This window comes from Acipenser ruthenus, chromosome 5 (genome assembly GCF_902713425.1).
Source record: "Acipenser ruthenus chromosome 5, fAciRut3.2 maternal haplotype, whole genome shotgun sequence".
Taxonomy (NCBI): Eukaryota; Metazoa; Chordata; class Actinopteri; order Acipenseriformes; family Acipenseridae; genus Acipenser; species Acipenser ruthenus.
Window position 1 is genome coordinate 39,780,200 of NC_081193.1, and position 16,645 is coordinate 39,796,844.

General features: G+C 38.2%; 1 protein-coding gene across 2 annotated transcripts in view; it reads left to right on the top strand.

Annotated features, from left to right (window-relative positions):
- Nucleotides 1-16,645, top strand: part of LOC117402429 (cAMP-specific 3',5'-cyclic phosphodiesterase 7B-like) — a 92,278-nt gene that overhangs the window by 28,476 nt on the left and 47,157 nt on the right. The window contains exon 1 of one of the 2 annotated variants that reach the window (XM_034003555.3): nucleotides 8,670-9,038. The exons of the other annotated variant lie outside the window; for it this stretch is intronic. Coding sequence (XP_033859446.3) covers nucleotides 8,804-9,038 — 235 coding nt within the window. The 5' untranslated portion in view covers nucleotides 8,670-8,803. Of the gene's footprint in view, nucleotides 1-8,669; nucleotides 9,039-16,645 lie in introns of those variants that run through there. 2 annotated transcript variants of the gene reach the window in all.

Consider the following 16,645-nt stretch of genomic DNA (forward strand, 5'->3'; position numbering starts at 1 on the left):
TCCTCTGCTTTTTCTGTATGGACCTTTAGACTAAGCTTGGTGAACATATTGGTTTTCTGTCTGCTTGTTTATCTGCATGTTTAACAAAATGGTGACTTTGGTTTCTATAACGACAGACAATGTTTTGCATTTGTGTTGTCACTAACAACATTGCCGGTTGTTGTTCGAAGTGAAGAAAGTAAATACAAGAAAGAAATGATGGACAGGCTAACCATGACACATGTATTCCTGCTTTACACAACATACTGTATGTAAAACAGAGGAAGAAATCTAAAATGCATTACTAATAACAATAAAACAGAAATGAAATGCACCTGTAGTATATTGAGGTACAATGGCAATGGATGGGGAAGATGTTTCATATCTGTTGCAGACACAACTTCTCACTGAATATAAATGAGGAAAAAATCAATTGGTACATAAAGGGAATTGGCCACATGCCATCATCTAGTATGTTCACTAATACTTATTAAGCAAAGCTTTGAAATGTGCTTTGAAATGAATTCCCTTTCCTTAATATGGAAGTCTTAAGGGAGGTTATGTCTTGGAACAATATACCTTATTGGCAATGATTTCTGCAACACTTAGTGCTAAAGAAGTGTAGTTATTCATCCCAGATTTTAATGGATACTGTTATGTATTTAGTATTACGAAATAAAATAATAGCGATATTTTAGTGTAATGTTCCACAGTGAACTTTGAATGCATTGAACTTTACAATCGAGAGAACTATGGGCCAAGAGAAGTTTTAAAGTAAATATTTTTCAAAGTCTCTGTTTAAGAATGGATTAGTTGTGGAACATACCAAACCTAAACTACATCATTATTAATTTCTTAGCAGACGCCCTTATCGAGGGCAACTTACAATTGTTACAAGATATCACATTATTTTTACATACAATTACCCATTTATACAGTTGGGTTTTTACTGGAGCAATCTAGGTAAAGTACCTTGCTCAAGGGTACAGCAGCAGTGTCCCCCACCTAGGATTGAACCCACGACCCCCCGGTCAAGAGTCCAGTGCCCTAACCACCACTCCACACTGCTGCCCTACATATTTATATAAGGTATTTTAAATATATAGAATGCTCATGAGACACATAACTACACAATAAATATTATATTTAATAAAACAGATTAATAATTGTAGATTGGGCTAAATGTTTGAAAAGCACTTTGGTCTAAAGTGGACCAAAGAACTGGGAGATTCTGGGCATGACTCCCAGCTAATCATGGATTCACTTTATGACCTTGGGCAATTCAATTTATGTATGTCCTTCAAGCTGTAAGAGTGAAGTAAGACATTTTATGAAAATATTAAAAATACAAATTGGTTGCTAGTTTGCACCTTTTGTGTGGAGGCAATTAAGACCCCTTGAATTCTTCATCTTCTATGACATTTTTTCTCTTCCTAAAAATGCAACATTGTAACCTTGCTGTGCTTTGAGAACGGTAATTAAATACAGAGGTAGACAGACAACAGGGTTGTTTTTAATGGGCTAGAAGTGCTTCTGGTGCTAAATGCATCACCACTGTAGAATTGCTATGTTAAATTAAAAATAAATGGTTCGAGATTATATGGCATGTTTGTTGGGCAAAAATGTAAATTGTATTGGACTTATGAGTCAGCTGTTGTCCCACCAGTCTGGGGCCCTTCCTGTAACACTTTCTGTGTTCTTCTTAAAAATGATTTGAAAGAGCATTCTCTGTTCAGTAAGCATCACATCTGATACAGCACTGTGTGGGTTTATTTCTCTTCAATGAGCACCTTGCATGTTTATTCCAGGTCTTGTGAACTTTTAAGGTGTGGTGCACTAAAAAGGCTGCTGTTGATTAGTTTGTTAAGCAAGAGGTTTTTAACATTTGCCCATGACAGAATATCAATACATACTGTACAATTTTTGTAAAGTTGCTGTTGTTATCAACAATATTTTATTTGTTGTGCATGTGTAGGTATTTTTTTTTACTTTTATCCATGGTTATCCATGGAGGGCATCTTCAAATCTCAGTTAGTTTTTCCATAGGACAGATCTTAAACCACTTTTCCTAGCCAAGTTTAATGTACAGAAAAGAGCTCTACACAAATGTCAAATTATTATGTTTTTATTTTTATTTTTTTATGAACGGCATATTCATAAGTATCAATTGACAGTTTTACAGAATTTTATTTTTCAAGCCAGAAGGCTTTATTGACACACATTCTTAAGCTTAAAAGACCCCATACTGTATGATGATGTATCCCCATATACATATAAAGTAGGAATGTTCTGATTCACTATTCAAGAGACTTCAGAAGTCAGTATTGTGGTTAGGAAAGGTACATTTACCCAGAATGTCAGTACAGAAATTGTCACCTCATAGGAAAATGGGCACACTGTCTACAGCAGCCACATGTTTAAATAAATATGCAAAACAGAATTGCTAAACACATTCAATATCAACTGCATTACTTAAGTATCAATGGAAAACGTCCTAATATATGCATTGCATACAAAATCCTTTTGGTTTGCTTTGTGCAAATTCTTAGTGTTACTTGGATACAGTCCTAAGAAACTGAATAAGCCCTGTGGTGTGTGGATTCTGAGCACTGCTCACAAGAGTTGAACCAAGTGTAGCTTGTTTAGTCTATTGTGCTTTTATCAAAATCGCTTCCCTCATTTCCGAGAATCTTCTCCATAGGTTTCCCGAAAACGCTTCAGTTCCCACAAGTGAGTACTATCATAATTGGTGATGGAAGAGAGCAGTTCACATGAGCCAGGAATCCTTTTTTTAAAATGGTTGGTGTGAGAAAGTTTTCCTGTGTTTTCCAATTCCAATACAATATTCAGCAACCTTAAATAAACAGCACTAAAAACAGCATTAACAATAAAATCTAAAATCTAAATGTTCTTACCGGCGTGGCGTCTTCCTGGGGTTTGGTCTGGTGGAGCACCCATGCCTGTAAAATAAAAAAAGGAAAGGTTATTAAACATTTCATGTGACAAAGGTAGCGTTCCCATGAAATGTTATGGCACTTTATTGTGCAAAGACTTACCTGGGATATTACTGTATAGTTTTTAAAAGAGATTTCACTTTGTTTGGGGTTTTAATGCCGGCAGGTAGTTTGGTGGTCGAGCCATGAACAGCTATACAGGGGAGCGCGCGCTAGCTTCTATCTTAGAGTAGCGGGGGTGCGCCCATTGAAACACATAGGGAAGCAATGCCTCATTAACAGTTATGATAATATAGCACAGCTTGAGATATACATTTTAAAGATGAGGTAATGCATAACATTTCTCTTTATTTATATAGATGTGTATATATAATGTTAAATATGTATATATGCTATTATATTCCTTTGATGTCCTTCTTTTTTATCTTTAGGTATACCTGTAAAATGGTTTAGCTCGAGGGAAGGGGCCAGGATAGGCAGGTATATAAGAACCAAAGGTGATGAGAGGAGGAGGGTTGTCAGCCTGTGCTGACAAGAGAGTGAGGAAAGCTGTTTAGCTGTAGATTGCTGTGACATTAATTGAGAACCAATAGTGGATTGTTTTATTACATATTAGTATAAACTTAATTGTGTTCCTGTGCTCCTGTCTTTATATTCACATTCTGACTGGCTGGCTTAAATGATTCTCAGATATATTGTGAGAAGTGTTGAATTTAAATCAAGGGAAGTAATGTTAAAACTTTACAATGCATTAGTAAGACCTCACCTAGAATATTGTGTTCAGTTCTGGTCACCTCGTTACAAAAAGGATATTGCTGCTCTAGAAAGAGTGCAAAGAAGAGCGACCAGAATTATCCAGGGTTTAAAAGGCATGTCGTATGCAGACAGGCTAAAATAATTGAATCTATTCAGTCTTGAACAAAGAAGACTATGCGGTGATCTGATTCAAGCATTCAAACTCCTAAAAGGTATTGACAATGTCGACCCAGGGGACTTTTTTGACCTGAAAAAAGAAACAAGGACCAGGGTCACAAATGGAGATTAAATAAAGGGGCATTCAGAACAGAAAATAGTAGACACTTTTTTACACAGAGAATTGTGAGGGTCTGGAACCAACTCCCCAGTAATATTGTTGGAGCTGACACCCTGGGATCCTTCAAGAAGCTGCTTGATGAGATTCTGGGATCAATAAGCTACTAACAACCAAACGAGCAAGATGGGCTGAATGGCCTCCTATCGTTTGTAAACTTTCTTCTGTTCTTATGTTCTTAAATAAAGAACTTTGTTTAGGAGCTCCAGTTGTACATCTATCCTTGCAACATCCTGCATCATTGCGTCTGTGAGCTGCTCATCCCTACAATACAACATACTAGCATATGAGATTGATAACACCTGACTCACAGTTGGGTTTGGATGTGGGTGTGGGTGTGGGGGATTCAAAAGACATTCTCCAATCTGTACTGACCTTGGTGTACCAGCTGTTTGGTATGCATTCTCAAAATTAGCAAAAGTGTGTTGTGACCATTTTCCCAGCTTGTTGAGCTGCAAAGCTTAACAGAACTTTAAGGTGGCCTTTAGATAGAAAACAAAATTGTTATAGGGAGGCAGTAATCTCATTAAGTCCTTGGTGTGTCTCCACAATATACTGTAGCAGACTACATGTAATCCAAACCTTTTTCAGAAAATGTGTGGAAATGTTATTCTTTTGTGCCTTATTATTTTTTACACCAATGACCCTTGCCAGGAAACATCATAGGACAATGTTTTGCACAAAGGTGTCAAGTTTACCTTCCCAGGTAGTTTCTTGTCCCTTCTATATATACACAATCATCTGCAATTTGCTGCATGGGCTTTTGCTTGGTTACACACCATTTTCTGAGAAACTGCTCCGGGGGCTGAGATGTTTATAAATATGCTTTACTGTACATCAGAATGGTAAGTTGTGACACTAACATTAATACAAGACTACACTGAAGCCTTGTATTTGGATTTCTCTTCAACTCTTTTCTAATAAAGTTCTGCATAAAAGCCCATTTGCTTATCTTGCATAGCATACGAGCACACTCCCATTACACAAGCGTAAGTGCCTATTTGCACGATTATCTGGTAAGAAGTACAGATAGTATGCAAAGTTGTTTCTAAACACCTATGTGACGTAGCATCCTGATCTAAGTGAGCAGGGCCTCTGCCGAGTCACACATCCTCCTCCTCAAGGCGCTCTTGTGCACTTTTATTGTTCTTCACAAAACAAAATACAACACAGCGAGAAATAAAAGGTTTAAACAAAACACTTCCAAATATTACAAATCAAAACACCCAAGCTTCATCTATCTCGGTGTATCCTTTCTCCGTGTGGCATAGCGTCCCACTGTTCAGACTTCACTGAACTTTTACACAACAATACATCTAAATACAGAGGGCCTGATGTTTTTTTTTTGTTAACACCATAAAAATTATACTTCAGTTGTCTTTTCCAGTTAAGTTTTCTGTTACATTCACAAAGGCAGTTAAGGCACCAATATAACCAGGATCTGTATACCCATGATGCTAAATCTTTTTAATCCATCAACTCACATGCAAGATCAAGTACTTGAAGACGAAATACTGTGCCCCACCTTGGCAGATGAAGAGGTTGCATTTCAAAGTAGAAAACCAATCAAAGCTGCCCTTACCTAACTCTAACAGCACCAAGTGTATGCAAACGGTAAATACCCCTTTAAAAAGCTTGATATAGTTCATTCTGCCCTGGCATGTTTGTATCTCTAGTTCTTAAGCGTAAAGTTAAGATTTTTTTGATTTTTTTTTTTTAAAGCACTTTTAGAATTAAATGTTCAATCCTTAATCTTTAGTCAGGCTTTCAGTATCGGCTGTGGTGTCTTGTGTGTATTTGATGAATTTCCCAAGTAACCCGGAATATCTTTTTTCTTATTTCTATTTTTTTTACTGCAAGTTGAATAGAATTAGGTTGTTTACCTATAGGTACCGTAATTTTAGCAGTAGAGACATCTCATACAAAAAAAAAAATAGTTATTAGTTGCCTATAGCAGTAATTTACTCTGTATATAATAGGATAAACTATTGTAGAATATTATAGCATGTGTTTTTATATGAGGAGATAAGCTTTCATGTCCTACGGTATATATTTTTATATATGGTTTTAGAATTGGAACAGGCTGGGAAGCACTGACATAGATGGATATAGAATAACTGAAGATACTGTGAGGGACCAAAAACTGGTGTTTCTGTAAAAACCTTTTACTGGCCAATACCAATACTTCTGTTTCTGGCTCCGCCCACTAATACTACTACTACCACTAGTAATAATAATAATAATAATAATAATAATAATAATACATAGTTTATTTTACCTTTAATTTAGGTTAAAGGCATGACATTATATTATCTGTATCATAAATTAACTGTAAAATATACTACTTGAACCTTAGCAGCAGAATTAATAATATGTCTTTAAATGTGCACAGACTGTACATAATTACATGTGTCTTTACGGTACAGTAGGTACCTAGTACAAAGCAGCATGTGTGTAGTTTAATGTGATTTGTTGTAGATTGTTTGAGTCAGTAAAATCTCAGCTGGAGGTTTGCTAGGGGCTGGACGCGAGATACACTCCTTTAGTTTAGTTTGGCCAGAGTGCTGGATTAAAGAAAGGGTGATAATGCTACACACACGCAAGATGGATTCTAACAGGGTTCTGACAAAAGTATGGTCCTTGCTTGGATTAAAGCAATAATACATTCTTAGATTAGTAGGGAACTAATTGCAAAACAAACACACACAGTGCTGTGGAAGGAGGGGGTTACACTAAATAATAAACAAAAAGCGCTTTTCCCAACTTTTTCTAGGACCTCTAAAATCATTGGCAACACAATTGATTTTGAACAAATATTCCATCCTAATAGCACTCTGGAACTGGTATGAAACCACTGTACTTAAACGGATTGCACAAATGTGTATTTGTTCCTTTTCTTTGGTGTGTCAAAATATGAAGATTTGTAAGGTGGTTTATAGAGTTGTGGCTTATGCTGTGCTACCATTTTCCTTTTGTACAGATCCAAGGACTGAACAAGCCTCATGCTATCTATGGTGTGATATTCTGGAGTTTGATATCTTGTTTTATACAGGGTTGAGACAAATGCATGCATTTAAAATTACTGAATTTCTTTCCCAAATTGGCTGTGAATCAGTTGGTTACTAACTACTAATACATCACTGCAAGTTGTGTATGTGCCCTTGTCAATTTGTTGAAAAACTGGAAAACATCTTACTTTGGGGAAGCCTACAGCCAAAGCTGCTGTTCTGTAATATACAACCAGTTTCAAATCACTGTGAAACAGAAGCCTAAAGCAATAACATGGATATGCATGGACTGATGTGAAAGGACAGCGAGAGACTTGTGTGATTAAATGTAGAACAGTTGCTTAGAGCATAGAGGCCAATTTTTGGTTGTTTTATAAATAGTAAACGTGAAGGGACTGACTGGAACAGGATCATTAGGAACCCAAAAGGATTTGTTTCTTTTCTGTGATAATGAAGGTGAGAAGCTGATGGTACAGACTAGTCTTGTATGGTGCCATTATCACTAAAGAGTCATCACTGCTCTGGGATTGACCACTGTAATGCATTGCTTGAGGGTGTACTTGCTAGTTTGCTTTCCCCCGGGCCCTGACTGTACATCTCTAGCTGCACCTCACAGACCTTCTTCATCCCCCAACAATCACAATACAAATATATGGTTATTTTCTTACTATTTTCACTAATCTAACCTGGCACAATGAAGGATATTCCTACTCATACTCGTCCATGTGGTCTTACACCTAACCTTTTGCCCCAAACATTGGCAAGTTTTGCTGTACTACAGAAAAAATATTCCAGATTTTTTGTCGCCTTATAGGACTGTTGTCATGCATAGTTCAGTCAGTATGAACGAGGGGTTGTGTTAAACATTCTTATCTAAAACAAAAGTGGTCTTTGAGGAAATTGCTGGAGTGCCAAAGGAGAGGGAGCATTGTGAGAGTACTCCAGGGGAGTGAAAGGTTTCTCTCTTTGTATTCAGATCCTGTTGCTGTTTTTGCTGTACACCGTTGTTCCCAACTCTTTTAAAAACAGAAGAAGAATCAGGGAGCTTTTTTTCCCTTCCAGCTGACAAAAGGGCAGCTGATTTTGAGTAACAGATACAACCCCCTCTGGGCTGCTATAAAGTAAAAGGGGAGCTAAAAGCTTCTATAATTGTGTTACTGTTAATAAATTCTAGCAATATTCTTAACATTGCAGCCGTAATACATTTGCATGTTACAGGGCAAGCGGGGGTTACAGTCAGCAATTAACTTGTCTGCTGAGATGCTGAGCCTCTCTGTTTATTATGTGCTCGTTTATACTGTAATGCAGGACTTGTGAGCTCTCCTAATATTTATCTATGTGTCATTACAGCCTGGTATTGACCAAAACTAAAAATCTTATTATTTCTTATTGGAGCAGGTACATTTTCCCCATTTTTGTACCGTCTAAGTGGGGTGCATACAGTAATCTGCCTCAGCATTATGAGGCCTTGTTATGCGGACTGGCGTATCAGAGAGGGAATCTGACATTCTCTCTCTCTCTCTCTCTCTCTCTCTCTCTCTCTCTCTCTCTCTCTCTCTCTCTCTCTCTTAGGAATAGTTACTCAGGCTACAGAGACCTTGAGAGTGAATTTGAGCATTTTGTTTTGTGTGTGTGTGAGAGTGAGAGAGAGAGAGAGAGAGAGAGAGAGAGAGAGAGAGAGAGAGAGAGAGAGAGAGAGAGAGAGACGCACATACAGGGAGTAGGAGGAACACTGATCTTGTTTGTAGTGCTGGAAGTGAGCATCCAGGAGGATGCCTATATTAAATAGATTCTTGAACTCGGAGCTAGGCAGGAGGTGGAAGGCAGGTGAGGAGCTGCTCCCTAGCTCTGTGTGGACACTCTCTACCTACCAGCAAGGAGCACTCACCATGGAGCTGCCTGAGTTAATCCAACTGGTCAAGCTGGTCTGGAAATCCAAGCACAACTTGCAGGGACCAAAGAAGAGAGGGATTTTTGAAAATGAGGACGCCTTGGCTAATTACCAAGGTAAAAACTTGTTTCTGCCACTTTCATTTTTTGTTTCATATTTTTTTTCCTTGTTTGGGCTTTCTGTCATTGTTTGGGTTTATTATGTACTTTAATAATTATTATGTTAGGGATTACGTACTTTAATAATTGGATGCTTTAAAGTACATGTTTTAATTGGGACAGAATACATTTTTTATGAAGCATGCCTTATGCAGACACCTTTAGCGTGATGGTAATATATGGGCTAATAGGTTTGCTGAATGGAAAACACCACTGTAGTTATGTGCGGTTCTATGAGAAACCATTAATTTGAAAAATATTGTATTAGTCATTTCAGATTTAGTGAAGTATAGTGTGCAGATTTCTCTGGAATGTGTGCCTTTCTGGATCATACAGATTGTGTTTTGAAGCATGCACTAGAACACAAGTCATTTAGGGATACAATGATCATATTGTGAGATTTGTTATGTTTTCTATTTTCTTATATATGTTATTTAGGGTTCATTTTAAGAATTAAAGCAACCCTCATTATTATTATTATTATTATTATTATTATTATTATTATTATTATTATTATTATTATTATTATTAATATTATTATTTACCCAAACCATTTCACCATGCAGGACAAGCCATTTAGGTTGATTTAAAAAACAAACTGCATTGCATTCATATACACAAAAGCTCAGTTAATGTAAGCTAATGTTGGTTACAGAGTGACAGTGGAAGCAACTCAATCTGGTCCTTACTGGTAATACGGTTGATTGGTTCGTACTGCTTCTTTTACTCTAAGGCATACAAGTTTAGTGCTTTGACCATACACACAATAACAGCTTCTGCCAATACTGTAAATATACTGCAGCAGTGTTTTTCTCACTCAGTCTTACGATTAAGTATCCCCCTGTACAACCCAGGGAGCATGTCAGTAGGAAGCTTGTCTGGTTCACATTGTGTTTTGATAAGGAAGCGTAGCACTGTACATTCTGGACAGTAATGTCCGTTTCTGAACTCAGCATGAGACATTATCTGTGACCCACTTACATTCTGGTGAGAAATGGTGACCTGTTTCAGACCTTGGTAGTCCAAGGAAGCTTCCTTGTAAAAAAAAAACTGTCTGTGGTCATGTGAAGTATTAAAAGCATACTTTTGCTCTACAAGTATTATGTTATATATTTACTGCAAAAACTGAAGAGATTTGAAAGCTGTTATTGCTATTCTGATCACATGCAACTTTTCACTACAAATTTTTGTAGAGGGTGTACTTGTCACACTTTGAGAAGTGAGACACAAGTAAATTAACAACAGTTAACTCTTACCGCCCGTCAGTCACTGACTCATAATGGTCTGCACACCCTTTGTAATAACAAATACGATGTGTATGACGAGGTATACCCAAACAAGCAGATTGCAAGTTGATTATGGGGAGTCATTTATTTTCAGTTAGTCAACAAAGTATATGTTCAGGAGGCTAGTGTGCAATTTTTTATATAATATCTGAAGATATCCAAATCTATAAATCAGAACCATTTAAAAACAGGGCTGTTAATTCAGGAATATTTAAGGACTGTTAAATTAAGGAATCTTGTGTTAAAATTGTGTTCTGTATAAAGAGAAAAAAAATACTGTACAATCTTCCTCATACGATATTTTTAAATGCTTCACGCGGTGAGCTGAATCAACAAGTTTAAGACAGCAAAGCCATCCTGATTGCCATCCTCAGCAATTATTCTAAGATGTAGTAAACATTGGCAGTGGGTCATACTGTACAGGCATTGTACCGTGACCGAAGCACTGCTCAAAGACAAGATGTACAAAACTGTTTCCAGGTGACTGGAAAATGTCCCTCTTTCCAGATCTGTGTGGCGGGTATGTAAATGCATGCAGAAGCAGCAGTTATTAACCCTTGGAACACTACCTGGTTTGTATTGTATCTTTCTGTATCTTAGGCATCGCACCTGGTGGTCTTTCTACAGTACCGGTGTTAACTTAGTGACAACACATGCTTCTCTGGCAGTAAAACAATTTCTAAAACACTGGAAATCGGTTATACTGCTTTTTATTCTAACAACTGAACAATTAACAAGATAGATGAAAATTGAACTATGTCATCCAAACTGCGAAACACTGGTGAATGAAATGATCAGATCTCTCTGTAAAAGAGCTGCGCTCTCCAGACTGATTGGTACTTTTTAGTAAACTGAGCTTTCTCGTTAGTTACTTGTTTGTTGCTTTGTCATACATAGCCGGTGCCACCTGCAGTTTTGCATGTGTACAAAAAATGTATGAGCTGCTGAAATTACGTCATGCATCCATCTTTATACGATACAATAGGATATACTAGTGACTAAAGCCGTACCCACCAAGTACCACAGAATTGAGTCCTGCCACTACCTCCCCCCTTTTTTGCCAATAATATTTTATTTGCTCAGAATGTGATCACATCTGAGTCAGAGTCAAGAGCTGATATGGAAAATATGTAATATCTTCCCTGAGGTATTGCATACCAGCAGGCTCTTGTTTCCTGTCTATCTTCAGCCAGCGTTTGTGGTTTTATACTTTTTAATTCTCAAAGAGAATTTCACTGTTCTGTTTTAATGATTTTTATTTGTGATATAATTTCTGAAACTATGTTCCGAAAGCTTCTGATTTGATGGAGAAATATGTGAAAGGTATTTGCATATGCTTTATAAATAGGTTTTTAAAAAAAAATGCCTGGGTTGCTTTGTTTAATTTTTTACTGAACTGGATCTCTGTACCACATATTGAATAGTCATGGGCTGCAAGTGAAAATTGACTCTATAGTCATGACTGTGTGACGTTGAAACAGCAAAAAGACTTTTGGCAGTGCGACTTTAAGGGCAGGGTCAATCGCTTTCTCATGATAAAAATAACTGTAAAAACCCATGTAAACCGGAGCAGGAATCATGCTTGTGGCTCACAAGATTTCAGCAGTCAAGATCCCGTTCATTCTTCTGATTTAATCTCACGTAATCTTCAGCAGAAAGGCCGTACAAAACACACACACAGACACACACACACACACACACACACACAAAAAAATGTAAATGTATGGACTACTTTAACATTAGAACCGCCGCAGTTATACTCATACCTACAACCGCTGACGGCAGTCATTATCACGGTATATATAGAATATTGTAGGTTATATTAAAAATAAAAACATGTATTGTAAAAGGCAGTTCTAGTGTTATTTAACTTTTAGATGTTCCACAAACACACAGACAGAACTGCATAGCAACACATTTCCTGAAAAGTATGTTAAACATGTTGTGAGGAAAACTGTCATGACTTGTGCATGTAAACACTGCCATGGTAAACTGCATTCCAAGAACATTCAAAAGTCTGAATGCAGTTTTGTTTCCCCACTAATATACCAGGGCTTTTTAGTGCATGATTAAGGGATCCAGTCCAAAGTGACCATTTTTTACATTTTAATACAGAATTTGCAAATGTTTACATTTATTATCCATTTACATACCAACTCTTCATAGAAGGAAACAACGCCACGAAAAAGAATGCCTTCCAGAGCTATGTATCAAAATTATCGGTTAATTTCTAGATTGGGTTAGAATGGGTCTTTAAAACGGAGGGTAAAACTTAAAAATACAAACTGATGGGTATATTTGTATTAAGGTATACTCTAACTGATGACTGATGAACATTGACACATAAAAGCTTACTGCAGTATTAAATACAATTCTAAACATAGTTAAGCATAAAGCAGTCAAGTGTGGAAACAGGTGCAAGGAAGAATGCTAAAGCTTCGAGCATAGTAAAGCCAAGGTAAAGGGTTGATGCATATTTGTGTGTGCCCTGCTATTGTAAAAAGACCCATTTCTTTCACAATAAAGCTTTTATGAATCAAAGAATAAAAGAGCAGGAGCAGACAGAGACAGTAGGCAAGTAAAAAAAATAAGAAAAGAACAGGAAGTTTAAAGGTCTGGGCGCTGATTAAAAGGCTATTTTAAAGGTAGTTCAAGACTAGGTCCCAGGGTTATATAACTTGTCATTATGAGATGCAGACAGTGTGTGGGAACACGCGGTTAACTGTTTATGTCTTATTGATGCAATCCCAACTCCTGCACACAGATTAAGTGCAAATGCAGGGAACAGGAGAAATCAAAGATGGGCAGATTTATAATCCTTCATTTAGATACGGACAGATGTTAAAAAAATCCCCACCAACATGCTCAAAAGTTGATGTAATCTTTGATTAAGCAGAATTTAAATTACTTCTTTTAAAGATCTGGAAGCAGATTTTATTTTTTTATAATTTTCTTTCAGGACCAGGGGCGGAGCTAGCTTCTCATGCAGGGGGGGGGGGCCAGTCTTACTCTAGGGGTCCACAGGACATGGTTGTTGGCATCCTGGACACTTACTCCCTAGAGATGTTAAGTGAATAAAACTAAAGTACAGCACTTTGGATTATTTTGTATTATTTTGCATTATTATAACAGCTGAGGGATTCCACAACATTGGGTACACTGTGTTGTTCCATTATTAAAGTACTGGTCTCAAAGGTCCAGCATGTGTGAGATGTGGACCATGGGAGGGAGGCAGTGAGGTCAGAGCATGGAGAGAGGTTATAGCACAGGAACTGATAATACAAAGGGAAGTAGCAATCTAAGCTTCTAAATCTAATACTAGTAGTTGTGGTACTTAAAATGTTATATTTGGTGGTGGGGGCAGGCACACCTACAAAAACCCTTACCAGTTTGATATTAAAATCAGGATGTGAAGTCTACCATTGATTAAAAAAAGCAAGATAATTCCATGGCACACACTGGCGGTGTTTACATGCAAGTTTTAATCGTGCTACTATAGTGCATTCATGACGTGTCACGCACAAATGACGCATGATTGTGCTCGTTCCAAAAGTGCACGGCAAAAAAAGTGTGTGACTTAAGTGTCATTACACTTTGGTAAAGCACGGTAAAGTGCACGCTAATTGGCCTAATTAGTCCCATAGCAACAAAGTACACAGTCGTGCAAAATACTTAACGATAGACTTTCATGAAATAACACGATACCTCCTCCACTTCCCCTATGTAAAAGAACGCTCTTCTCTGGGATACGGTCTTTCTGTCCTCCTCTGTAGCGTAAGTAAGATTTTCCTTATCCCTGTCTTACTAATACAAATCAGTTAAATTTCCATCCATCCATTATTATCAATCCACTTCTCCTGATGAGGTTTGTGGCTAAATTATATATAAATTGCATATATAGATGTTGATTTATACCATTATTTATTCATTTCAGTGTATTATGAACGATGCTTGAGAACTACTAGATCGTTATGACCAGCATTATTATCATAATAATAATACTACGAATAATGTAGCTTTTTTCCCGCAGGATGTTTCAAGCTTCCACCCCTTCTGACAGCACGCAACACCAGGTCCGCTGGACGGTTGAGGAAACTCGTCCCCCCCTCCAAATTATTGTGTACCTTGGGGTTATGGATGAACTGGATCGACCTCGCCAAAGAAATGCCGCCATTTTCACCAGTATGACCAGTGCTCTGTCTGAACTTAGAATAAATAGAACGCTCCTGCAGGTACGAGATAAATTCAGGAAACTGAAATATCTGTACCTGCAGGAGAGAAAACGCCTGCAGTCCTGCGGTCAAAGCTCGAGGTCCCAATTTTGGTTCTGGGAGGAAATGCACCGGTTAATGGGTGACCGGCCAGTGGCAGTGGCATCGGACCATTTGCTGGAATCCTCATCCTCCCAGACATCCTGTGAAACACCAGCCCCATCAATACAATATGGTAATTGCGCCAGCCATCATTTACTTTTATAAATTAAAATATGCTACCGCGGTAAAGTTAGCTTGACGTTTGATGAATGAAAATGGCTGTATCTTGCCAACCACAGAAGCTAGAGTGCTCAAACCAACTTTAATTTAAAGGAGACAAATTGTGAATTGTTTCACAGTCTCTGTTTTACATGTAAATCCTAAGAATAATTTCTGGAAAATAATAACATACCGCACATACGCACACACAACCTCAGCCACGCGTAAAAGGGCTTTATCTCCCCAACCACAGTAGCTAGAGCGTCCAAACCAACTTTAAAGTGAAGAAGATCAATTGTGATTTCACAAGCTCTCCTTTACATGTGAATCAATCAAATAAATTGTGAGAAACAATAACATACCGCATATACACACACAGCCTACCTGACACGCGTAAAATGGCTTTATCTCCTCAACCACAACAGCTACAGCGCTCAAACCAACTTTAATTTAAAGGATGCCAAATGTGAATTGTTTCACAGTCTGTGTTTTACTTGTGGAGCCTAAGTATAATTTATGAATAAAATAACATATTGCATATACACACCACCGTCCCAGCGTCAATAAAAAAGTGCTTGATATCCCCAACCACAGCAGCTAGCATTTTCAAAACAACTTTAATTTAAGACCAGTTGTGAATTGTTTCACAGCTTCTGTTTTACATGTGAATCCTAATAATAATTTGTGAAAAATCAAATGGTTGGGGATATCAAGCCATTTTACGCATGTCAGACTAAGTGTGTGCACATATGCGATATGTTTTGTTTTTCACATATTATTCTTAGGATTCACATGTAAAACAAAAACTGTCAAGCCATTCACAACTGTTCTTCTTTAAATTAAAGTTGGTTTGAACGCTGTAGCTGCTGTAGCTGCTGATCCAGGAGCATCGTCTGATGCGCCTGGAGTACAGTAGGATGTACCGTCTGATTGCACGCACCGCTGCCAGGCAGGATCAGCAATACAGCCACCTTTTGGAAAGGCTGGACCACGCTGATCAACAGCACCAAGAGGTGGTTGCGTTGCACGCCGAATTTCTACGCACAATAACAAGAGAACTGCAGGTGCCTACCACAGCTCCTGCTGAGGTGGGCACCCGTTCTGCTGTGCCCAGTCCTGCCGAATCAGCGATCCGAGAAGTTTGTACAGAGCAATAACCAATTGATGCACGATTCCTTTCCTGCAAACCCGACTGAAGGAGTTCTTCCCATACAAGACTTAATCTAGCCAGTGTTTGTCTGCGTCTTCTCCATCCATCCATTTTTGATTTTATATACCCTTATAACAAATTAGCAAATACACACAAATTATGTATTTATTATTGTAACAGGGGGAGACCTGTGCTGACTCTTCTGACGTGTTCATAGTGCTGCAGGGAGAGGGCAGCAGCTCGTCAATATCCGCCTGTCAGTCATGGCAGTGACACGGAGAGGGGGGAGAGTGGGTGTGCGGACTTTCCTTCTCTCTGAGTGGCTGGGAGGCGGGTCTTGGGGAAATTGCTGACCCTATAAGTTTCATTCTGCTGTTCCCTCAGGTCTGCCCACGGAGACGTAAACGGCGTGCGGAAGCGCTGGAGGAAAATCCGCCGGGACGAAAAATCCCAGCAAGACAAATAAATAATAAAGAAAGAAATAAAAGAATTAGCGGTAGCGGGGGAAAACTCTTGGGCAGCCCCGATAGAGTGTATAGCAGGCTGAGGGAGCCGCTAGGGTAGGACGGAGACCCGGGCCGTGCGGGTAGCGACGGTTGGGGTGAAGCTGCCGAGCGCAGCACTTTTTTATTTTGTAGTTTTGTTTACTGTGTTTTG